This window comes from Acomys minous, assembly GCF_964271855.1.
Source record: "Acomys minous genome assembly, chromosome: 18".
In the NCBI taxonomy this organism is placed as follows: Eukaryota; Metazoa; Chordata; class Mammalia; order Rodentia; family Muridae; genus Acomys; species Acomys minous.
The window spans coordinates 45,123,722-45,144,701 of NC_140501.1; the positions used below are offsets into that span (position 1 = coordinate 45,123,722).

The 20,980-nt window shown below is 43.1% G+C and overlaps 1 protein-coding gene across 1 annotated transcript; it reads right to left on the reverse strand.

The window, feature by feature from the left end:
• Positions 1–473: 473 nt before the first annotated feature.
• ESD (esterase D) lies at positions 474–19,121 on the reverse strand. Its single transcript, XM_084766980.1, has 9 exons — positions 18,972–19,121; positions 15,545–15,619; positions 14,390–14,478; positions 11,899–11,997; positions 10,883–11,007; positions 6,975–7,094; positions 4,847–4,945; positions 3,824–3,991; positions 474–708 (listed from the first exon to the last, which is right to left on the reverse strand). The coding sequence occupies exons 2-9, from the start codon at positions 15,610–15,612 to the stop codon at positions 628–630; spliced, it is 849 nt and encodes a 282-aa protein (XP_084623106.1). The 5' UTR covers positions 15,613–15,619; positions 18,972–19,121; the 3' UTR covers positions 474–627.
• Between the last annotated feature and the right edge of the window lie 1,859 nt (positions 19,122–20,980).

Genomic DNA, 20,980 nt, shown 5'->3' on the forward strand with positions numbered 1-20,980 from the left:
GATTGGCCCACGGGTGTTGTAGGTGTTTTCCCTCCTGGCCCCAAGCTCTCAGAATAAAGACTCTTTGAGACTCAAAATATTTTTACAAATACCTAGGCCATACAGCTGGGCTGTTCACTCTGACTAGCTCATGACTTAAAACAATCCACGTGGCTGGTTAATTCTGTTCAGGTACCACGCCTTTGTCCTCACCTCTTGCCTGTAGAATCTCCCCACACATGGCTCTATTCCAGAGTCCTTTCTGCCTGCTGGGTGATGTTCTACCTTCTATTTCCTGCCTCAGCTATAGGCCAGAGGTCCTTTTTTGAGGTGTGTGTGTGTGTGTGTACCTATGTGAATACTGGCAAAACAAACAAACCAACCAACCAACCAACCAACCAACCAACCAACCAACCAACCAATCAACCAACCAACCAACCAACCAACCAACCAACCAACCAACCAATCAACCAACCAACCAACCAAAAACAACCTTTTAAAACCAGAAAGTTTGATACATTTATTCAGAAAAGTGATTCAACTGCAGGAAGATGATCTTTTGAGAGGAAATCAAAAATCTTTTACTCAGCAATTATGTTTATTTCAATTTGTATAATCCTGATGAGATTCTTTTGTGTCTGAAGCATTTCATGCATTCAGGTATTTTGCATGATGCCTGATGTGGTCAGTGATGAAGGTTGCAATGAAGTAGTAGCTGTGATCATAACCCTAAAAGACAAAATAAGACATTGGTCTCCCATTCAGAAACCTCAATGTTAAATGTCTCTATTACGACTCACTCTCCTGTCACTTAAGATGCTTGTACATGGCCCAAGTACTTTAAGTAAGGTTTAATCAAAATCAAGGTTGTCATCTTTGTACTTTATTTTAAAAGCAGCAAAGATATAAAGGGAAATCAAACATTCTGTATATCCTAGTTTCTAAATGTTGCCACTAACGTGCAAAGAGGGATGATGATACGTCAATTAAGTGGGCAAAGGAGACATGTGGCCACATTGAGAAGCAGCAGCAAAATCAGGTTAGAAACATGGGCAAGACATGTTAATCCTTAGAAGCAGCACATTTGACATAAAAATAATAGCAACTACTAAAAGACAAAGGAAGTACATACAAACAATATGGAGAAAGAACACAAAAATGCCTGAAGGCTTTAACACTGTTGAAGAAGTCAACTGTAGCCATCACATACCAAAGTTAGGAATTCTACTTCTGCTATGGGGAGGTGGCTCAGCTAGTATAGTGTTTGTTTTAAATCATGAGGACCCGATTTCAATCCCTAGAACCACAGGGGGCGGGGGAAAAGCCAGGTGTATGGTGGCTGCACACACAGCCTAGGGTGAGGGAGGCAAGTCCTTGGAGCTTGCTGGCCAGCCACAGTGGCTTATCTGACTTCCCAGGACAGTGAGAGATTGTATCTTGTCTGCTCCTTCTCCCCTTCCCCCAATTTAAATGGTGACAGGATCTGAGGAATAACACCTGATGTTCACCATTAGCCTTTACATGCACAAGCACATGGGCATAAACAATCCCTGACCCAGAGAGAGAGAAAGGAAAAGGAAAAAGAAAAGTCTCCTACCCATATCTTGTCTTTTTCTGAGAAGAAAGGAATACTTCATCAAACCCTCCATCAGATGGGGCAAGCAGAAGGAAAATGTGATGCGCCAAGCACCTGAGATAGGGCTGAATCTACCCCATCACTGAGAGCTAATGGCAGAGGGGATGCAGACGCAGTCCACCTGGGTTCAGCAGGAATAGTAAGTGCCAGCGTCGATGAACTCTAGTAACTTAAGAGTAACTTGTCCTCAAGTGTGGAAGCGCATCAGACAGGAGGGTCAGGGTCGTCATGATCAAGACCATGTCCTGGCTTTCCTTTTTTCTCCACCTCTTGATGATTAGAGCTATGGCTGCTGCCTGCCATGGAGTTTTTAAAAATATCCACCAAAAGGCAAGAGAGCACACCGAGCTCCTGGCGTTCTGCTGGAGGCGGACAGGCAGAGCTAAGCGTGCCTCCCTGACAGGGTCCGGGTTCTGGCTCTCAGTCTTAGTCATCTTGTTTGTTAAGCAGCCTGTGCAGTTACCTATATTTAGCAACACTTAGAGCCTTTTCTCCTCTGCTCCAGCCTTTAAGTGGAAAGGCTGGCTCCGGGAATATAAACACACTCTTTCAGTCTTCAGTCAACTCTCACATAGGAAGCAGTGCCCACCACACACTGGGGACATCTACGTCAAAAGGCAGTGCTTTCCGGCAGATTTTCTACATCCAACTAGAAAAGCTCAGGTTGAAGCCTGAGTTAGTGAAGAAGATGGTTGAAAGAGCTTCATTTGCTCATTTAACAGTCACAGGGTCTTGGTGCTAGACTTTGCTGGAGCAGAAGCTCTACAGGAAAAAAAAAAATCAGACTTTTCTGGTCCAGGCTCAGGGGAAGTGACAAAGCATCCAAATGCTAATGCCAAGCAGCTAAGGTCATCTGAACAAAATACGACTGCAGCTTACAGCTAAAGTGGATGCAGTCAGACATGGCGCCAAGCTTAGGAGCAAACTGGACTTGGGGTTTGGAATTCAGGTTACCTCTTGAACTAAATGCAATTATGATGAGAAATGTTGATATAAGCCTAAAAGAAATTACTTAAGGATGGAATATACACACATACATAAACCTAATATATGGGGGTAAATGTATACATATATATTTATATACACACACATATATATACACATGTATATATGTATATACACACAGACATTTTTATATATTGCACACTCTCAAGCTACCCTTGTAAACATTACTAACCCTGTATAAACTAGAGACATAGCACGCTACGCCCAGCTTCCCCTTGTGGTAGCTCTTACTCATCCCTTGGCTCTTCAGAAGCACAGAGCATTGCCTAGAAAAGGCTGGACAGACGACAGGACAGAAATTGTGATCAGGGTCTTGTTTAAGAGTCCTGGTCCCAGCACACACTATGACCTCAGGTTAGAAACTTACAGCTGTCCGTTCTCTAAGGGTGACAGATCTACAAAGCAAAAGTGCAGAAAAGGAATGGCCTCCTTTGCTCGGATGAAGACTGCAGATGAGCTAATACCATGAAAGCATGGTGTGAACTGCAGTGGACCACACTGCACACTGGCCCGATCTTGTCTGAGCATTTATCGTCACAGTTACACTTTAGGTAGACATGTCTGACATATCACCTTTACTTTCAACAGATAAGTTTTTATAAATCATGATCACATACGATTTTCATTTTTCACTTTGAGATTAGTTTTGTTTCTATGATGTTCTGAACCCTTTGAGTGTTTTCAAAAAAATAAAAGTAAGCATTCTAAAATGAGAGCAGCACCAAGAGGTCGACAGCGGACGGTCACGTATTGCAGAGACAGTTGGCGAGGCACCTGTGATTCACGCTCACAGCGCTAGGACTGCAAGCAGCGCAGCAGCAGAGGGAAGCAGCGAGAGCAAGTGCCTGTGAGACCGGACAGTGCTGAGGCCACGGCGTGCATGAAGCCTGACAAAGGGGTGGTGAGCAACCGCAGACACCCGACGATGACGGTGTGGGAGAGCAACCACCGCTCAGCCACAGCTTCGCCTTTTGCACAACCTGACAACAAGCAAACGCTGCACTTGTATCTCACTGCCAAAGGCTTTCTTATTTAATTTAGATATCACACATTTCACTTCAAGTTCCTTAAAGTAAATAAATATTCTTACTCAGTGTTACCCTATATCTTACAGTATCTAAAAGAAAAGTTAAGAGGGTCAAATATATTCTTGTTTTTAAGAGTGTTGCTATTTAGCTCAAGCTAAGGTTTCCCCGTACTTGCCTCTTGTAGCCTGAAGACAACAGGGATTTTCTTTTCTGTGCAGGCAGCTATGAAGTTATCAGGGAGCAGCTGCCCATTCGACAGAAACTCGTCATCTTTCCCCTGATCGATTAATATGTCAATCTGGGACCCCGAATAGGACTTCACGAGACAAGTCGCATCGTAGGCCTGTGAAATGAAGAAACAATGAAAACTTAACACGTGTCCACAGCGATATTTCCCAGAATATACTGTACCAGAACCAAAATTAAAATTGTTTTAACTGTTAGTCCAAGTCAGTCAGACATCCAGTTTAGGTTTTAAAAAACTAATTAGAAGTGATGGTAACTTGGAAATAGAAAGGCAGTCAGCAACCGAGGAAGCAGTTTCAGGACAGCTGCCGTGACTCGGGACAACTGCAGGCCGGGGGCGCTGCTGTGTGGTTGCCCTGGGTATCTGACGAGTGATTGGTTCTGGAACCCTCTCAGAGATCTCAACCGCTGGCAGGGCATGGTGGCGCAGGCCTTTAATCCCAGCACTCTGGGAAGGAGAGGCAGGTGGATGGATCACCTCAGACAGCCAAGGCTACACAGTGAAACTTTGTCTTGAAAGATTGAAAAACACAAAACAAAAACAAACAAACAATAAAGGATCTCAACAGCTGCAATACTTAAGTAACTTATATAAAATAGCAATGTCTGCATGCAACCTACACATGTCTTCCCGAGTTCTTTAAATTACTGGATTAAATTACTCTGTATTACTCCCAGCACCTGCTACAGTGTTAAAGTCAGATAGCAAAGAACAAAGACAATGAAAAAAGGTCTGAATTTTAACTACTAATCTGACTAAATGAAAGTATCTTTTGGTTCAGTCTACAGATGTAGAACCCATGGGCATGGAGGAGTAACTACACAATAGTCAACATACATGATTATGTGTATGTATGTATGTACATTTGTATGTACATCCCTATGTATGTATGATTACATGACAAACCTGAAAACCTAAGAATAAGCATAGAAGCAGTGGCCCATCACCTACCTTCCATTTATTTTGATCTGGTCCCAGGTATCCACTAAATGCTTTTTTACCCCAAGGACAGAGCACTGGGTTGCAAATTGGAGCAAATGCTGACACAGACTTTAGAGACAAAAGGAAATTTAAAAATAAGTTATATTTTGCTAAATCAAATACAGATGTCTGTAACTTGCAACTTTTGACACAAAAGCCCTGCAACTGTGGCCTCTTCATACTACAACTTTGTATAATCTATTTCAAAACCTCACAAACCCAAGTTTCTAATGCAAAGAATGCCTTAGAAGTCAATGTAGGTACAAACAAGTTTGTATTCGGGTTGTCTACTCTTTTTTCCACTGAAAATGCATCTGTAATGATCTAAACCCTGAAGCCTTCCTTAGTGAAAGTGTCATTAAATGAGGCTTTTCTCTTCAGCAGTGCCACAGAAGCAAGGACTGCCTCTCCACAGCGGCATTTCCAGCACAGCGTTCTGTTCTAACAGTGTTGACTCACAGTGGGAAAGTAGTGCATCTCTCAGCTTTAGAATGCTCAATCTCTACAGGTCACAGGGCTACTTGTATTTTTAAAAGACAAAAAGCTAAGTTCATAAAAAAAAAATGAAGTTCACTTTTTCTACGTTAGACAATAAATTCACTGACTCACTGTAGAAAAATTGGAAAACTAAACCCATCTGTTCTAGTGTGGTGTAATGAGACTGCTCTGAGCAACACTGTCCCTCAGTAGCGTGCCTGAAATGACTGCAGTCCTTCCTAAAGATGAAACCGATCGAAAACATGCCAAAGAGCTGGTTTTAAAACACGCATCTCCACTTTTAAGCACACTTAGTTTTAGTTGCTGGATTTGGTAGTTCAGTTGTGGGTTTTCACTCTTTGCTCATTAGAAGAAAAGAGAACCTCCAAAGCCTTAAATGAAGCAGGTGATGGGGTCAGGTGGAAGCGGGTGCTGGGAGAGGCGGAAGGGGGTGCTGGGAGAGGCGGAAGCGGGTGCTGGGAGAGGCGGAAGGCGGTGCTGGGAGAGGCGGAAGCGGGTGCTGGGAGAGGCGGAAGGGGGTGCTGGGAGAGGCGGAAGGGGGTGCTGGGAGAGGCGGAAGGGGGTGCTGGGAGAGGCGGAAGGGGGTGCTGGGAGAGGCGGAAGGCGGTGCTGGGAGAGGCGGAAGGGGGTGCTGGGAGAGGCGGAAGGGGGTGCTGGGAGAGGCGGAAGGGGGTGCTGGGAGAGGCGGAAGGGGGTGCTGGGAGAGGCGGAAGGGGGTGCTGGGAGAGGCGGAAGGGGTTGCTGGGAGAGGCGGAAGGGGGTGCTGGGAGAGGCGGAAGGCGGTGCTGGGAGAGGCGGAAGGGGGTGCTGGGAGAGGCGGAAGGGGGTGCTGGGAGAGGCGGAAGGGGGTGCTGGGAGAGGCGGAAGGGGGTGCTGGGAGAGGCGGAAGGGGGTGCTGGGAGAGGCGGAAGGGGGTGCTGGGAGAGGCGGAAGGGGGTGCTGGGAGAGGCGGAAGGGGGTGCTGGGAGAGGCGGAAGGGGGTGCTGGGAGAGGCGGAAGCGGGTGCTGGGAGAGGCGGAAGGCGGTGCTGGGAGAGGCGGAAGGGGGTGCTGGGAGAGGCGGAAGGCGGTGCTGGGAGAGGCGGAAGGGGGTGCTGGGAGAGGCGGAAGGCGGTGCTGGGAGAGGCTTTTCCACCAAGTTGCAGTCCAACTAACACTCAGAACATAAAAGTCGTAAAATATGTCTATCCTCCACTATAGGCAGTCAGATTCAGCACTACAAAGATCACACACACACACACACACACACACACACACACACACACACACACACACACACACACACCCCGAAAACCGAAATAAATAATATACAGACAGTGCCATACAATAATACTAATCAAGACTAACAATCCCGAGGCAAAATACGTTCAAAAGTATAGTGTGAAAAGGAGCACTGAAAACGTAAGCTGTATTTTTCTAGTGTTTCCAGATGGAATGCCATAATCTTACAGCGTGTGTCATGGGGTCAAGTTTGACACTGTCTGCCACCCTCCTGAGGCCCTCAACTCTAGAAATGTTCAAGCCCTGATTCTAAGGCCACGCCTTTGAAATTCTCTTCTATCCTCAGAAGCGCTGCATCAATGAAGTTGGTGTTAACTTACTCTGTATTTTCCAGGGTTTTTCAAAGCACAAACCAGAGCTCCGTGGCCTCCCATGGAGTGACCAAAAATAGACATCCTCTGTGGGTCCACTGGGAAATTGGCATTTATGAGTTGTGGAAGCTAGGAAAAAAAAAATGAAGAACACAATAAAAGATCTCAGAGGAAAGAAGTTGGACAAAGTTACCTGTATTAGTGGCACTGTCAGTACTTAAAAAGCACAGGTCTATAGTGGCTCAAACTGGTGAACATTAAAAGAAAAAAAAAACCCTCATAAAATGGTTACTTATATGTCACTGAAAAGTATGTGTGCAGATGTTTTTTTAAAGCAATGGATAAAGTCGAGAAGATGAAGAAGAAGAACCCTAATGTTCTAACTCTCCCCCCATATTTACTTATTTATTATTTATTGTCCCACATGTGTGTGCACTGTGCACCCCTCTGGAGCTGACAGGACAACCTGTGGTGCTCAGCTCTCTCCTCCCAGGTGGGTTCTGGGGATAGCCGGGCGTGGTGGCACACGCCTTTAATCCCAGCACTCGGGAGGCAGAGGCAGGCAGATCGCTGTGAGTTCGAGGCCAGCCTAGACTACAAAAGTGAATCTAGGTCAGCCAAGGCTACACAGAGAAACCCTGTCTCGGAAAAACCAAAAAAAAAGAATTCAGGTCTGCAGGCTTGACAGCAAGGGCTCCTACTGTCTTAAAAACTTAAAAATGCTTTAAGGAACGAGTACCTTAGGGAGGAAAATTATGCCAAAGATAACAGTAATATTTGTTATAATAGAAAGTGTTTTCAAAATACAAACGCCTTACATTAGGAAAAATGTATAAAGTACATGGAGGATTATGAATTATTAAAATTAGGATAATACTGAAATTTTATGATAACATGATCATGATCTGAAAGTACATAGAGGCCTTGGAAGTACAAACAGCCGAAGGCAGCCAGGACCTTAAGACAAATGCTTCCAAGTGAAAAGGGCAACAGCAAGAGGAAGTGTGACCACCCAGCAGATGAGGGCTACTGGGTGGATGCTTCCTTCAAAGCAACATTCCATGCAGAGGGCTGCTGGCTCCAGTGAGAAGAAACTCAACCCAGTCAGTCACATGAAACATTACAGGTCAGGAGGGAACTCAGAACCATCTCAACAAGGAAGAATCACTGACCCAAGCTACATTTAGAAAAATGATTTGACTTTGTTTTTACGTTTTAAACATGGTCTGTCTTTGCACACTAACCTGTCTTGTGCTAGCTTTTCTATTGTGAAGTAGTTTTATAATTGTTGTGTGTTCCATTAATTTCTGCGCCCGTGCTGTTCTACTGCATTGTTCCTATGCACCATCCGTAAGCGCACCATCGCATTCTGACCTATTTCCTCCCTTCTTCCCCTTTCCCCTTTCCACTTTTTAACTACAGCAACCACAGCTTCAACATGGGATCTTAGCAACATCCCAGTGCTCCCCTTCCTTCTACTGTTGCCTCCTCGTTCCTTTCTCCTTGGCTCAGACACTAATCTATGTACTTACTCAGCCGATCTCCTCTGCAGTCCTAACTTTAGCACTAAATCCTTAGTATACCCCAAACCGCCTTTGTTTCTTTCTGTCTCAAATACTAGGCACAGTGGGCCTACCTATCATTTGTGGTTGCTTCTGCAGTGAATAACACTTTTGGAATTATGCCTGCTGCCCTGAGCATGTAAACTGAGACTTTAGCCACAGAACAGCATCTTCAATCTATTGTGGAGGAGAGATTCCCCAATCCTGCTACAATGTTGCCCCACTTGACCCTTATAAATACATCCAGTGAAAGTATATAATCCAACCAATGAAGTAAGCACAGGACACAAGTGCAGAAATGTGAGAAACATGCAATCAAGGCAGTAGGATGCCTGAAAGATAATCAAAATAGAAACGAAAAATTAAAAGGCTCAAACAATTTCACAGAATTAGATTCCAATCAAAGTGAGTTATATGGAGTCTCAGTTGAAGAATTCAAGAGGACAACGATAAAAATGTTTAATGAAATAAAGATAAATAAGCTAAGTGAATTTAAAAATAATATAAATAAATACATACATAAATGAAACAAGGACGTCAATACAGGATATGAAAGAATTATACAGAAGGAAAACTACTAAAACAAATCCAACTGAAATTTCGAAATGAAAAGATCTTGATCAAATAAAAAACTTAGTAGGAAGCCTCACTAGCAGAATGGATAGTTTATGGAGGATGGAACATTAGTGATGAATTATTTCTCAACCAAACCCCTAAAACTTGGGAGAGCATGGAGTGATATATTGTAAGCACCAAAATAAGCCAACTCAGATTACTATACCCAGCCAAACTTCATAATTAAAGCAAAACCTTCCATGATAAACTGTTAAAAGAATTCATGACTCCTAGGCCAACACTACCAAGGAATCCTATGTACTGAAGAGCAATAAACACACCCGTGAGGCTCCAGTAAAGAACAAGCCATGGTGTAACAGTGGATAAACAAATGAAAAACAATGAAATGGCAGGAACTGATACACACATTTCAATTAAAAAGTGCCCAGGGCTAGTGAGAGGGTAAAGGCACGTGCCTCTAAGCTGACAACCTGGGTCTGAATCCTTGGACCCACACAGTAGTTAATATGTCAGAGACATTTGCACATCAATGCTTCCTGCAGCACAAGTCATAATACCTAAATTATGGAATCAACTGAGATTCCCAACAACTGAAGAATAGGTAACAAAAATGTGATGTACACACACACACACACACACACACACACACACACACACGGGGTTGTATTTAGGCATAAAGAATGAAATTACACCATCTCCAAGAAAAGGGATATGACTGCATTATGGAATAACATATTACGCAAATTAAGTTAGACAAATAATTCACATTTTCTCTCATTTGTGGATCCTAGATTCTATATAGATACATAAAATCATTTACGTTTATATACCATGAAAGAGCCAAGGAGGGTGTCCAAATACAACAAACATGGTCTTGTCAGCTATAGAGCTCACACTTAAGAATGACACAACTAAGAAAACACACACACACACACACACACGTTTTACTTGAGCTTACTGTTTTGTGGTGGGCTGTATTCATAGCTATCCTAGGATGCATGTGGCCATATGCTGCGGGCTGCACATGCCTGACAGAGGAACAGCCAGCAGCAAGGGAATGGAGAAGTGGAGAAGACGGGACGTATAGCTTGTATGAAAATGCTGAAGCCTAGTATAATGTACAATGAACAGATGCTAACAGGAAAAAGAAACACCAACATAATCAAAACAAACAAACAAAAAGAATGAAATGTAAAAGTCCAGATTTCACCAAAACATAATTGCTATCTAGGGTGTAAAAACTCTGGGTGACTGGGAGCTGGCGGACAACTCCGTGGGAAAGTTCTCGCCTCCAAATGTGAGATCCTGAGTTTGACCCTGTCACCAAAACCAACAAACCACTCACCATAAACTGACTCAAATATAATTATCTGTAATTATTTCTGAGTTTTCATGATCTAAGTGATAACATCCGGGGAAATGCATACACCAAAGCATGCTTTGCCATTCGCCCTTGCTAATCAAGCCCTTGTTGGCTACATGTGAAACCGGCCTGAACCAGCTCCAGGACATGAAGGGCTGTCTCACATGCTGCTCTCTAGCTATCCTGGAAAGTGTGCACCCATGTGAATGTAACCAAAAATCCTCGAATTTACACTTACTGTTAACTTAAAACTGCCGCAACCGTATTATGAGCAGACCTTGGAACTTCCCCTAAATTAAAACTGGCCTTCCAGTGCCAATTCCTACATTAAAATTCTCAAGTTTGGAAGGGCTTTGTAGCTAAAGCCCAAGCTCTCAGTGGTCATCAGTGAATAATTACAAGGCCAATTGAATTACCTCCTCTGTCACGTAAGAGTACATCCTGTAGTTAGTTTTCCAGGGCTCTTCAGTGGCATTCACGTAAAATCCTGCACCAGTGCCAAAGTCCCAGCTGTCATCTTCTCCCTTGATATTGCAGCCACCTAGCAAGGAAGAGGACAGTGACTCCCCAGGGTTAGTAACGGGTTTTCAGTAGGGCACAGTGGCGCCTGCCTATTAGTCAGCCTGCCAGCCTAGGCTACACAGTCAAGTAACAACACCCACCACACACACCGAGCTGACATGGGAGTCCACACAGTGGGGCTTTCAGAGAACATTAGGAACTCTCTTCTACTTTATACATAATGGGATTCAACTTTCTGGACCCCTTTATCTGAATATGTGTCACTAGTTCTGGCCACCGAGGTCAGAGAGGGAATGACCTTCCAACCAGAGAATTCAGGGGGCGAAGTAAACTACCATAGCTTGAACTTCCTCTTACATACTCTGAAAATTTACACCCTTACTCTCTCACAAGCATGCTCTTTACTTTCCAGGACTGTGTTGCAAGGCTTTCCCTGTCAACCTTCCCAGTCTACCTACACTTTTTCTTCCTATTTTTTTTTTCCCTTTGGTTTTTGAGACAGGTTCTCTCTATGTTAGCCTTGGGTGTCCCAGACTTGCTTTGTAGACCAGGCTGGCCTTGAACTCACAGCTTCCCGGGTGCTGGGATTAAAGGCATGCACCACCATGCTCGGGCCTCTACCTACACTTCTTTAATTCTCTTCCTCATCATAACCTTGAGGAAGACAGATGTCAATGTTAAAAATCACGATCTTGACCTGAAAATGTCTCCTAATGTTCTTCTGAATATTTCATCCCATTCCCCCAGTCTACTCCCGGTGTGGTGGGTACTTCAGAGGCATGATGGTGCTTGAAAGACCAGAAGATAATAACAGCAAAAACTTGAGAGGAATTGTAAAATGAGCACCATTCTACTCATGACTTAGACATAAAGGGTTGCATGTTTGTAAAGCATTTTGAACAACACTCACGGGGGCTGGTATCCGGAGCAACAACGACAAGGCCGTGCTCTGAGGCGGCTTGTTGATAGCCAGACTTTGATATGAAGTTTTGCTCCGTGCAAGTTAAACCTGAAGATGAAAAAGGCTGTTATGTTAAGCTGCACCGTGAATATTATACAAGCTCTAATATTTTATTATACAGAAAACCAGCTAGCCTAGTACTATCAGGTACCTAAGACTGATGCTCACATCGGTGGCCAAAAGTGAACTAGCAATGATGCTTGAGCTGAACCCAACCCGGCAGCCCTTTTCCAAAGGTCATTGCCAAGTATCTGAATACTAGTGCAACAATGAAGCTTACCGAAATGCATATGCTACACATGAACTAGGAGACATTTATAGTAATTAGCCTACAATAGAACAGAGACTAAGTCTACCCATAACCAATATTAAATTGATAACCACAAAGTTACAGGCGACATTAAAGTTGATAGTTATTCCATAATGCAGTCATATCCTTTTTCTTGGAGATGGTGTAATTTCATTCTTTATGCCTAAGTACAATCCCGTGTGTGTGTGTGTGTGTGTGTGTGTGTGTGTGTGTGTGTGTGTGTGTGTAAGATAAACGTGTTTTTTTGTTTAGATCACAAGTGGGGGATGAGAAAAAGACTTGTGAGAGAGCAGCTGATGTTTATCCCCTTAGAAGTCAAACCATCTTGTGGGGGAGATTGGTTGTTAAGCAGCTAAAAAATATCCTTGAACAAATTCTGAGAGGAGACATAAATGTGAGCCAAAAACAGGAGGCGGGGCCTTTGGAGACTTGGGATAATTTTGGCTGTTCATCACTCCACTTGAGGATGCTCCTAGAGAGACTTGCTCAAGGGAAGGCTTTGGGGCTCTGGGCTCTGACTGAGGTTTCGGGTGCCGGTTGCTCCAGTTCCAGCAGAAGAAATACTGCTGATTATGCCAGGAGAATCGTCCCTCGGAACTGATAGCCTTACGGTTTCATTATTGTATTCTTTAATCTCCCTTTCCTAATGTTTAGGTTAGTCGGGTTATAAGTGAGCTCCTCTTGGTTACTAAGTTTGTAATAAAATATAATTGCTAAGAAAATTAAGCCTACACAGTTTTTCACCAAATTGTGCCATGGCTAAATATGCCGAAAATAAACTACTTGAGGTCAGACTATCAAAACTAGAACCATCAGCAGCTACTGAGTCGTGCTGAACTGGATTCCCTTCTTGCTTCCTCTAGAACAACACTATGCTAGCCGTGGTGTTCCCAGGGAGCCCCCACATTTGGGAAGGTTGAAAGCTACTTGCTGGAGGAAGGTGTCACTGGGGATGGGTTTTGAGAGTATATAGACTCACTCTACTTCCAGTTTGATCTCTCTGCTTCATGCTTTCAGTTGAGGATGTGAACAGAGTCCTGCTGGTGCCAGCATAGCATGCTGCTTACTGCCATGCTGGACTCGGCCTCTGTGAACTGTAAGCCCGGATAAACTCTGCCTTCTATGAGCTGCCTCTAGTTGTGCTGTTTTGTCACCGTGAAAGAAGCTGATACAGAAAGGCTCTTATTTTTATGTGTTAAAATAAAATTTGCACTTAAATTCTAAAATAAAATATTTACTTTCTTTTTTATACTGGCATTAGGGGATTCCCCTTGATGGATGCCTGGGTAGGGTTTGTTAGAATAAAAAGTAACTTTATGAAAACAAAATAGCATCTGTTGACAGTTGCTGTCACTCTCTCATGTTTGCTGTGCTCGTATTTTATGAAAGAGAAGTAAACTTAGGAGCTCTTGTACACCTGTCTCACCACCTGTTCTATCGACTGATTGGAAATCTTAATCACAGTGGAGAAGCGCCATGTTCTTTGGACTCTTTCCACTGCTGCAAGGAAGCTTTATGGAGTTCAGTATTCAGAGCACATCCAGGAAGTTCCTAATGCATGCAACCTTGCCTTCCAGTTCCATCCAACATTGCTCTGTTTGACCGCTAAAGTCTTTGCAAAGTCCAGAAAGGCTTAGGCAGGCACAAAGTATGTATAAATTTTCCAAACCCTTATCACTGAGTACTGAACATTACATCCTCAGCTAAGTTACTTGGTCTAGTTTAAAAGAAAATATAAATGTGATTCTCTTCAGTCTGAAATTATTCCCAAGATAAAATCTACAGGATGGAGCCTTTTAAGTTTTAAAAACATTTTACTTTATTACATTTTAATTACATGCCCATGCCTGTGTGCGAGCACGTGTGAGTGCAGGTCCCGGTACCCTCAGGACCTAGCAGACACTGTTAGGTCCCTGGAGCTGGAGTTACAGCAAAGTTGCAAGCTGCCCAGTGTGGATTCTAAAAGCCAAACTTTTAGTCCTCTACTAGAGCGGCACAAGCTCTAAGCCGTGGAGCCGCCCCTCCAGCCCCAGCCAAAGTGTTCATAAGTGATTCAAAAAGTACATAAGTAGGTCGCAGTAAAAAGGTAAGATGAAATTCCTTTATGAAATTCAAAAGGAAAATACTTACCAGACAGCCAGTAAAGTGCAGGACACTTTCCACCCTCTGCCTGTGGCGGTAGGTAGACAGCAAATCTCATTTTACATTTCAGCTCACCACTGTAACGTTAACCACCACAGAAAAGTATTAATGCCCATCACTAATCAGGACAGAAGCTAAGCCATTTAGCAGTTTGTTAAAAGGAAGAATATGTTTCACAGAGAAACACTGAATGTGTGGTTGACAGCAGTATGCCTGGGGAGAATGTCACCCACTGTCCCATGGCTGAATGGAGTCCAGCTGGACAATTGTATTAAAAGGTCTCCATCGCAACACCTGCTCTCCTCAAGATGTCAAGTTCCCAAGAAGAAAAGCCTAAGCTTGTCAGATTTTGGAAGCCACTGGGAAAAATTCAATGTGCCAGTTATTCTTGTATCTGCCCCCAATACAAAATGCCTACCTCCGACGGATAGTAAACCTTCAGCTGTTGGCCAGAGCTGGGAAAGCAGCTATCTCACTATAGAGAATGCTGAGACAATCTGAGTGCTCTGATTTTTAAAATTAACTTTCAACTAATCATCCTGCCCCTCAGCTCCATTTCTATCTTTCTCGTATTGTCAGGCGTGTACATATATTTGTATCACTTCTCCATTTAGAATTTAGTTTTCTAGGCTTTGCTAAGTTATACAGTACATGAATATCTGCATTTTTGCATCTAAAACACTGTTCTCAGCTTCTGTCCTCTGCTTCTTTATCTCCTCCTCAGCGTGCACGTACACATTTGTATATTTAATACGTGTGTGTGTGTGTGTGTGTGTGTGTGTGTGTGTTTAATGCGTTTACCTAATGACATTATTAGTTAGATTCCAGAAGGAGGTGGCGGCACATATGTCTGCTATGCTGCCAAGTTAATCAAGTCTAGGTTTCTTTGTTATACTAGAAGACCAACAAGGAAAACATTCTCTGAATTTTTAATGGCAACACAGCTGGTTTTTCAGAAAACTTTAGAAAACCATCAAGCCAAAACCTGAAGACAGCCTGCAGGCTCCTCCCCTTTATCTCACAGCACCAATCCAGAAACAGTTAGGTTTGGTGAGATTGTCGGATGACAGTGGGAGAGAGAAAGCAGAGTTGTAAGTGAAGGTTTCATTTCGAAGTGAGTGAGAAGTGACTGTAATTGCTTACCTGTCATGTTCGAAAACCTTCTGGAGCCCTCCAAAGCACTTGTTGCTGGAGATCTGCTTCAGCGCCATTCTTATCCTGTGAGGAAGACGAATCCCAGAAGTTCTAAGACGTTTTAATTCCTGAGCCCCTCGGAACAACTGTTCTCGGCTGCACTGTCTGAACGGAACAGCTTTCATACCCCTCTGCACCTATCCACACTTGTTTCTAGAGAGGGCCCACACTTTGGGAATCATCAGTGAAGTTGGTAGCTGTTAGTGTCACAGACTGTCTCACATTCTTTCAAGACATCTTAGGTTATTTGTAATTTAGAAAATTACTGAGCACTTTCAGCATCACAGGCATTTTATTCGCATGATGTCAATTACTCATCCTCTAAGTTTTTGCATGAAAGTAATAGAGATTTCTGTTTGACCAACATTTTCTCCTTTCAGCTGGACTTGGTGGTGCACTCCTGTAATCCCAGCACTTGGGAGACAGAGGCAGACCTCTAGGCCAGCCTGGTCTACAAAGGGAGTCCAGGACAGCCAAGGCTACAAATTAACAAGCAAATATAAGCCTGTTAGCTGTGAATTAAAGGGATAGATTGTTATCAGGAAATTTTGAAGCTTGGTTTTCTTTTCTCTGCAATGAATCTGTTTGGTTTTCATATGAAGATACATTTAAACATTATATATAAAAATATTACCTTTCAACAGAAAATACATGGAAAAAACCAGAAAACCATTCTTATACCTACTATGCAGAAAATAATCAAATAACTCTGATGTGTATCTCTCACAGGAAGATTTCCTTCCCACCCTAGAAGCACTGTTTCTATATACTATAAAATATAAATACAGTTACAGACACCAGGCACAGGTGTTACCACTCTGGTGGTCCCCTCGGTGATGTGACTGGGTGCTGACTGGGTGCTATTCCAAGCTATACTTACAAGTATAACACTGACTTAAAAGCGAAGTTTGGGAATGTCTTTGCACAATTGTAAATGAGAGCAATTTCACTTCTGTCTTTAGCTCTGGACACTTAGTCCTATACTGCAGAAGTGTGATTTGAGTTTTGGTGGGCTGAAATCAGAGCCATGTTAGCTGCTGTGTGGTCCTTCAGCCTAGAGGACCATGGAGCATTCTATTCTTTCTTTTTAAGAAACACACTCCAGACAGACCAATTCTATAGGATTAGGGTAGCTACACTTAGAGAAAGTGCTGTTTGTTCATGGATAGCTTGATGTTTAACCTATGACATATTAACTCTTAAGAAGATAGTATGTAAATTTTCCATATAAATTTTAGTTATTCTCATTCATGTTCTTAAAACATTAACATTACAGAGGCAGACAGTGTGTATATATATATATATGTGTGTGTGTGTGTGTGTGTGTGTGTGTGTGTGTGTGTGTGTGTATCTGTGTGTGTGTATACATACACATGAATGAGACCAAGGAATATAATTTATTCACTAAATTATTCCACAATTAAATCTTGTTTCCTTAAAACTACATCTGCTTCCTTAAACCATGGCACAGGAAGCACATACCTGGTACCTAACAAATAATAATTATTGTTACTTGTAGAACTGATGAGTAATAATTTTAACTTCTTCTATACCTCAAGAAACTTTAAAAAAAAAAGAGCTGACTTTTTGTATCATTATAAATTGTTATTTACCTATCAGAATAAACCACAATTATTTTATTTCCTCTGCTCTTTGACTGTTGGTTAATTTTAACTCAGAACTTTCCATTTGGCTAGAAGAAACATGGTTAAAGTCTTTAAAAACAAACAAACAAAACCTGGAGCTGGGGTGTGGCGCATGCCTTTAATCCCAGCACTCAGGAGGTAGAGGCTGGCAGATCACTGTGAGTTTGAGGCCAGCCTGGTCTACAAAGTGAGTCCAGGACTGCCAAGGCTACACAGAGAAACCCAGTCTGGAAGGAAACCACCACCACCACCACCAACAACAACCACAATTTGGTAAAAGGCTCCAACCCCCAAAAGAAAAGCTTAAAATCTTCTCCTATTGTTTGTCTTATAAGTTCAATTTTAAGTCAAATAAACAAGATATGACATAGTATATTATATAATTATATTTTTAACAAAACTCTTCTGTGTGAAAAGTAACTGTTCTAAACTACATTACTATCATTTTTAAATGAGTCACAAACAGTGAAATTTAAATTTGCCTGTCCAATGGTTACTTTTTTTTTTTTTTTTTGTCTGCATCAAACTCACAGTACTGACCACCATTTCAAAGCCTCTCCTTGCTAAAAATTCTGTTTCATTTCATTAAACACCCCCTGCCTGTACCGGGCTCCTTCCATAGCTCTCCTCACATACTTCCCCCTTAGCCACATTCCCTCAATTTTAACTACACTTCTTGGGTTGGAAATTATAAATCTGCCTTTTATATTAATTTATTATTATAAATTATATAAATTATATTAATTAAGCATTAGTGCTAGAATTGCTAGATCCTACCGTCACTAGCTAGTAAAACTCAAGGCATTTAAGATTAAACTTAGGTCGTTAATCTTCAGGCAATTTTCTTTTTCATTGTCTTCTGTTTCCACCCTTGCCGGTACAGCCTAACTTACATCTGAAATGTCTCAAAGTTGAACTTAGAAAATTCTATCAAGCTGGGCTTGGTGGTGCATGCCTTTAATCCGAGCACTCGAAAGACACTGAAAGGCCAGCCTGGTCTACAAAGTGAGTTCCAGGACAGAAAGAACTATACAGTGTCTCAAAACGAAAAAAAAAAAAAATCCTACTGTCATCGTGGCAATTATATATAAAACTTAGTCTACTTTCTTACTAGTATGTCCCACTACTACAAACAATGCCGTTATAGAAGCCTGGGTTTTCATTCATTTAACTTCTCAATGGATACCTATAAACAGCTCATCTTTAGGCCTATTATGGCCTACCCAAAAGTGGTAGCAAATTTAATTAATTAATAATAAATGCCATCTTTGTGACGACCCAACCAGAAATAACCTATCGAGGAACAGCATACACCTTAACTGTTAACACCCCAGCTCCCGGGTGCTCTACCTCGTTGGCGCTGCTGATCACGCCTCAGGGTGAAGGGTCGCCCGGGCCTTAAATGACCTCGCCAGCAGCTCAGACTGGGTCCCGGAACAGAACGCGTTCCCGGGGACTCCGCGCAGGAATGCCCTGAGAAATGCTCGCACCAGCGGGCGGCACCCCACCAACCCGAGCTTCCCAGCGGGCCTGGCGCCCCAGGTCACACAATGTTCCCAGCTCCCCGAAGTTAATGCGATTAGCAGGCCCTGCGGGACGGGGTCCGCCCTGCTACGGCTGGACGGCGCGGGGATCGTCACCGCTCTCCCGCCGCCGCTATCACCGCCGCAGGTCTAGGACAGACTCAGGCGGTGGAGGATGCCTAGGGTTCAACGCTTCCCCCATCTTACCTCGGTGAGGGGCAGCTCCAAACACACCAGAAGAGCAGGGTGGAGCTTCAATATGTCCGCTAGGAATCCGGCCCTACTGGCCCCGCCCACACCAGCTGCCCGCTCCACCCTAGAGGGCGGGGACTACACAGAGACTCCGCCCATCGTGCCCGCCCCGTCCCTTGGCAGCTATCTCTGTCCCGTTCTTATGGCCCTCCCCCCTTCTCCCTTCCCCAGCCTGCCCTCAGGGCTGCGCTCATTCTGAGGTCCCGCCCTCAGGGTGCGCACTCTCCCCGTGGTCCTGCCCACTCCAGGCCCTGCTCCTCCCCTACAAGGCGACTCCCGAGAGCCTTTTCGCTGGCTCCTCTTTTCACCGAGTGTGCCCGGGTTAGCCAAGAGCGTTATTTGTTAGGACACTGGAACTTTAGACCTCTGCAGCGCGCCTCAGAAGCTTCCAGAGAGCAAGAGGCCTCCCCTAGTTAACTCGTGGAAAGGGCTTATGTGTAACTTTGCAGGTTTTTAGAAACCTGGCAAGTTTTCAAATTCCCACCCCCATTCCAAGCCTTCATTGCAACTGCATGAGTTGGAGCTTCTAGTGGGGGGACATTTAGCTCTATCAATGTCCGTTTTTCTCACTTCTTCCTTCAATAAAAGTTGAACTGCTTAAGAGTTGCTGGTTAATCATTTGCAGCAGATCTCAGCTTCATTCGATTTAACCAGCGAGTGTACTTTGTTCAGAAAATTAAATAAAACAAGCAGTTTTTTAAAATTGCTGTTTAGGCTGCTAGGTTGCGAATACTATACAGAACCTGAGAGTTTGTCTGGTTCAGTGAGCATGCAACCTGGGCCTTTGCCATAGAGTGGTCGGTCAGAAGAGCGCAGTGCCTGCTTTGCGTATGTAGGCTCTACATTTTAGTTTTGCTGGGGGACCTGCAGATTATGAGGCTAGTCTTGCTGAAGTAACAAGTAGGTGAACTGACCACTATGGAATATGCACTAAATGTGTGTGAGCTGCCACAGAGAACATTGCTTTTCTATGTCATACGACTCAGGTCCATTTGTGTACCTGATTAATGTGTAAGAAAAGAATGCTAATTTTGAGGAAAACTAAGGTGAATTTTAAAATTATTCTTCTTCTTCTTCTTCTTCTTCTTCTTCTTCTTTTTCTTCTTCCTCCTCCTCCTCCTCCTCCTTCTTCTTCTCCTTCTCCTCCTCCTCTCCTCCTTTTCCTCCTCCTCCTCCTCCTCCTCCTTCATCGACAGGATTTAAAATGTGATGCTGGGTAGCCTGGAACTTACTATGTAGACCAGGCCTCCCTGTCTCCCCAGTGCTGGGATTAAAGGTGTACTCTACCACTCCCAGCTTAACTACTTTTAAATGTAATTTACTGTAAAGGTAATTATTTTCAAACTGAGTGTCACAGCCAAAACAATAAAAGAATGCCCAAGTCTGCAAGTTCTTCTAATGGTTAATTGCTTGAACAGGGTTTAAAGAGTGTTCAGTTAGTAATTTGATCTCTTTGAGGTGCACACTAGTTTCCCTGAAGGGCTCTTGTATTCACATAGGTGGTGATAATTACAAGGTAGTTTATTTCAGTCAGTGTGAAATCATACTACATCAAAACTTCTATTTTCAAGAATATTATTAATAATAATAAATAAATATATGAAAGTAAAGTAAGCCAAATCACAAAGTAACGTTAACATTTATGGTAATGAAAATGAATTAATATTAATCAATTAAAGAAATATGTCCAAATTTACCTAGAGCAGCAGTTCTCAGCCTTCCTAACGCTGTGATCCTTTAATACAGTTATGTTGTGGTGATCTCAACCATAAAATTATTTTTGTTGTTATTTCTTAAGTGTAATTTTCCTACTGCTATACATCATAATATAATATCTGTGTTTTTTGATGGTCTTAGGCGACCCTGTGAAAGGGTTGCAACCCACAGGCTGAGAACTGCTGACCTACAGGTATGTGGAATATTTAGTTTCTCAGTTTGAATAGTGGAATGTAATCAACAAAGGA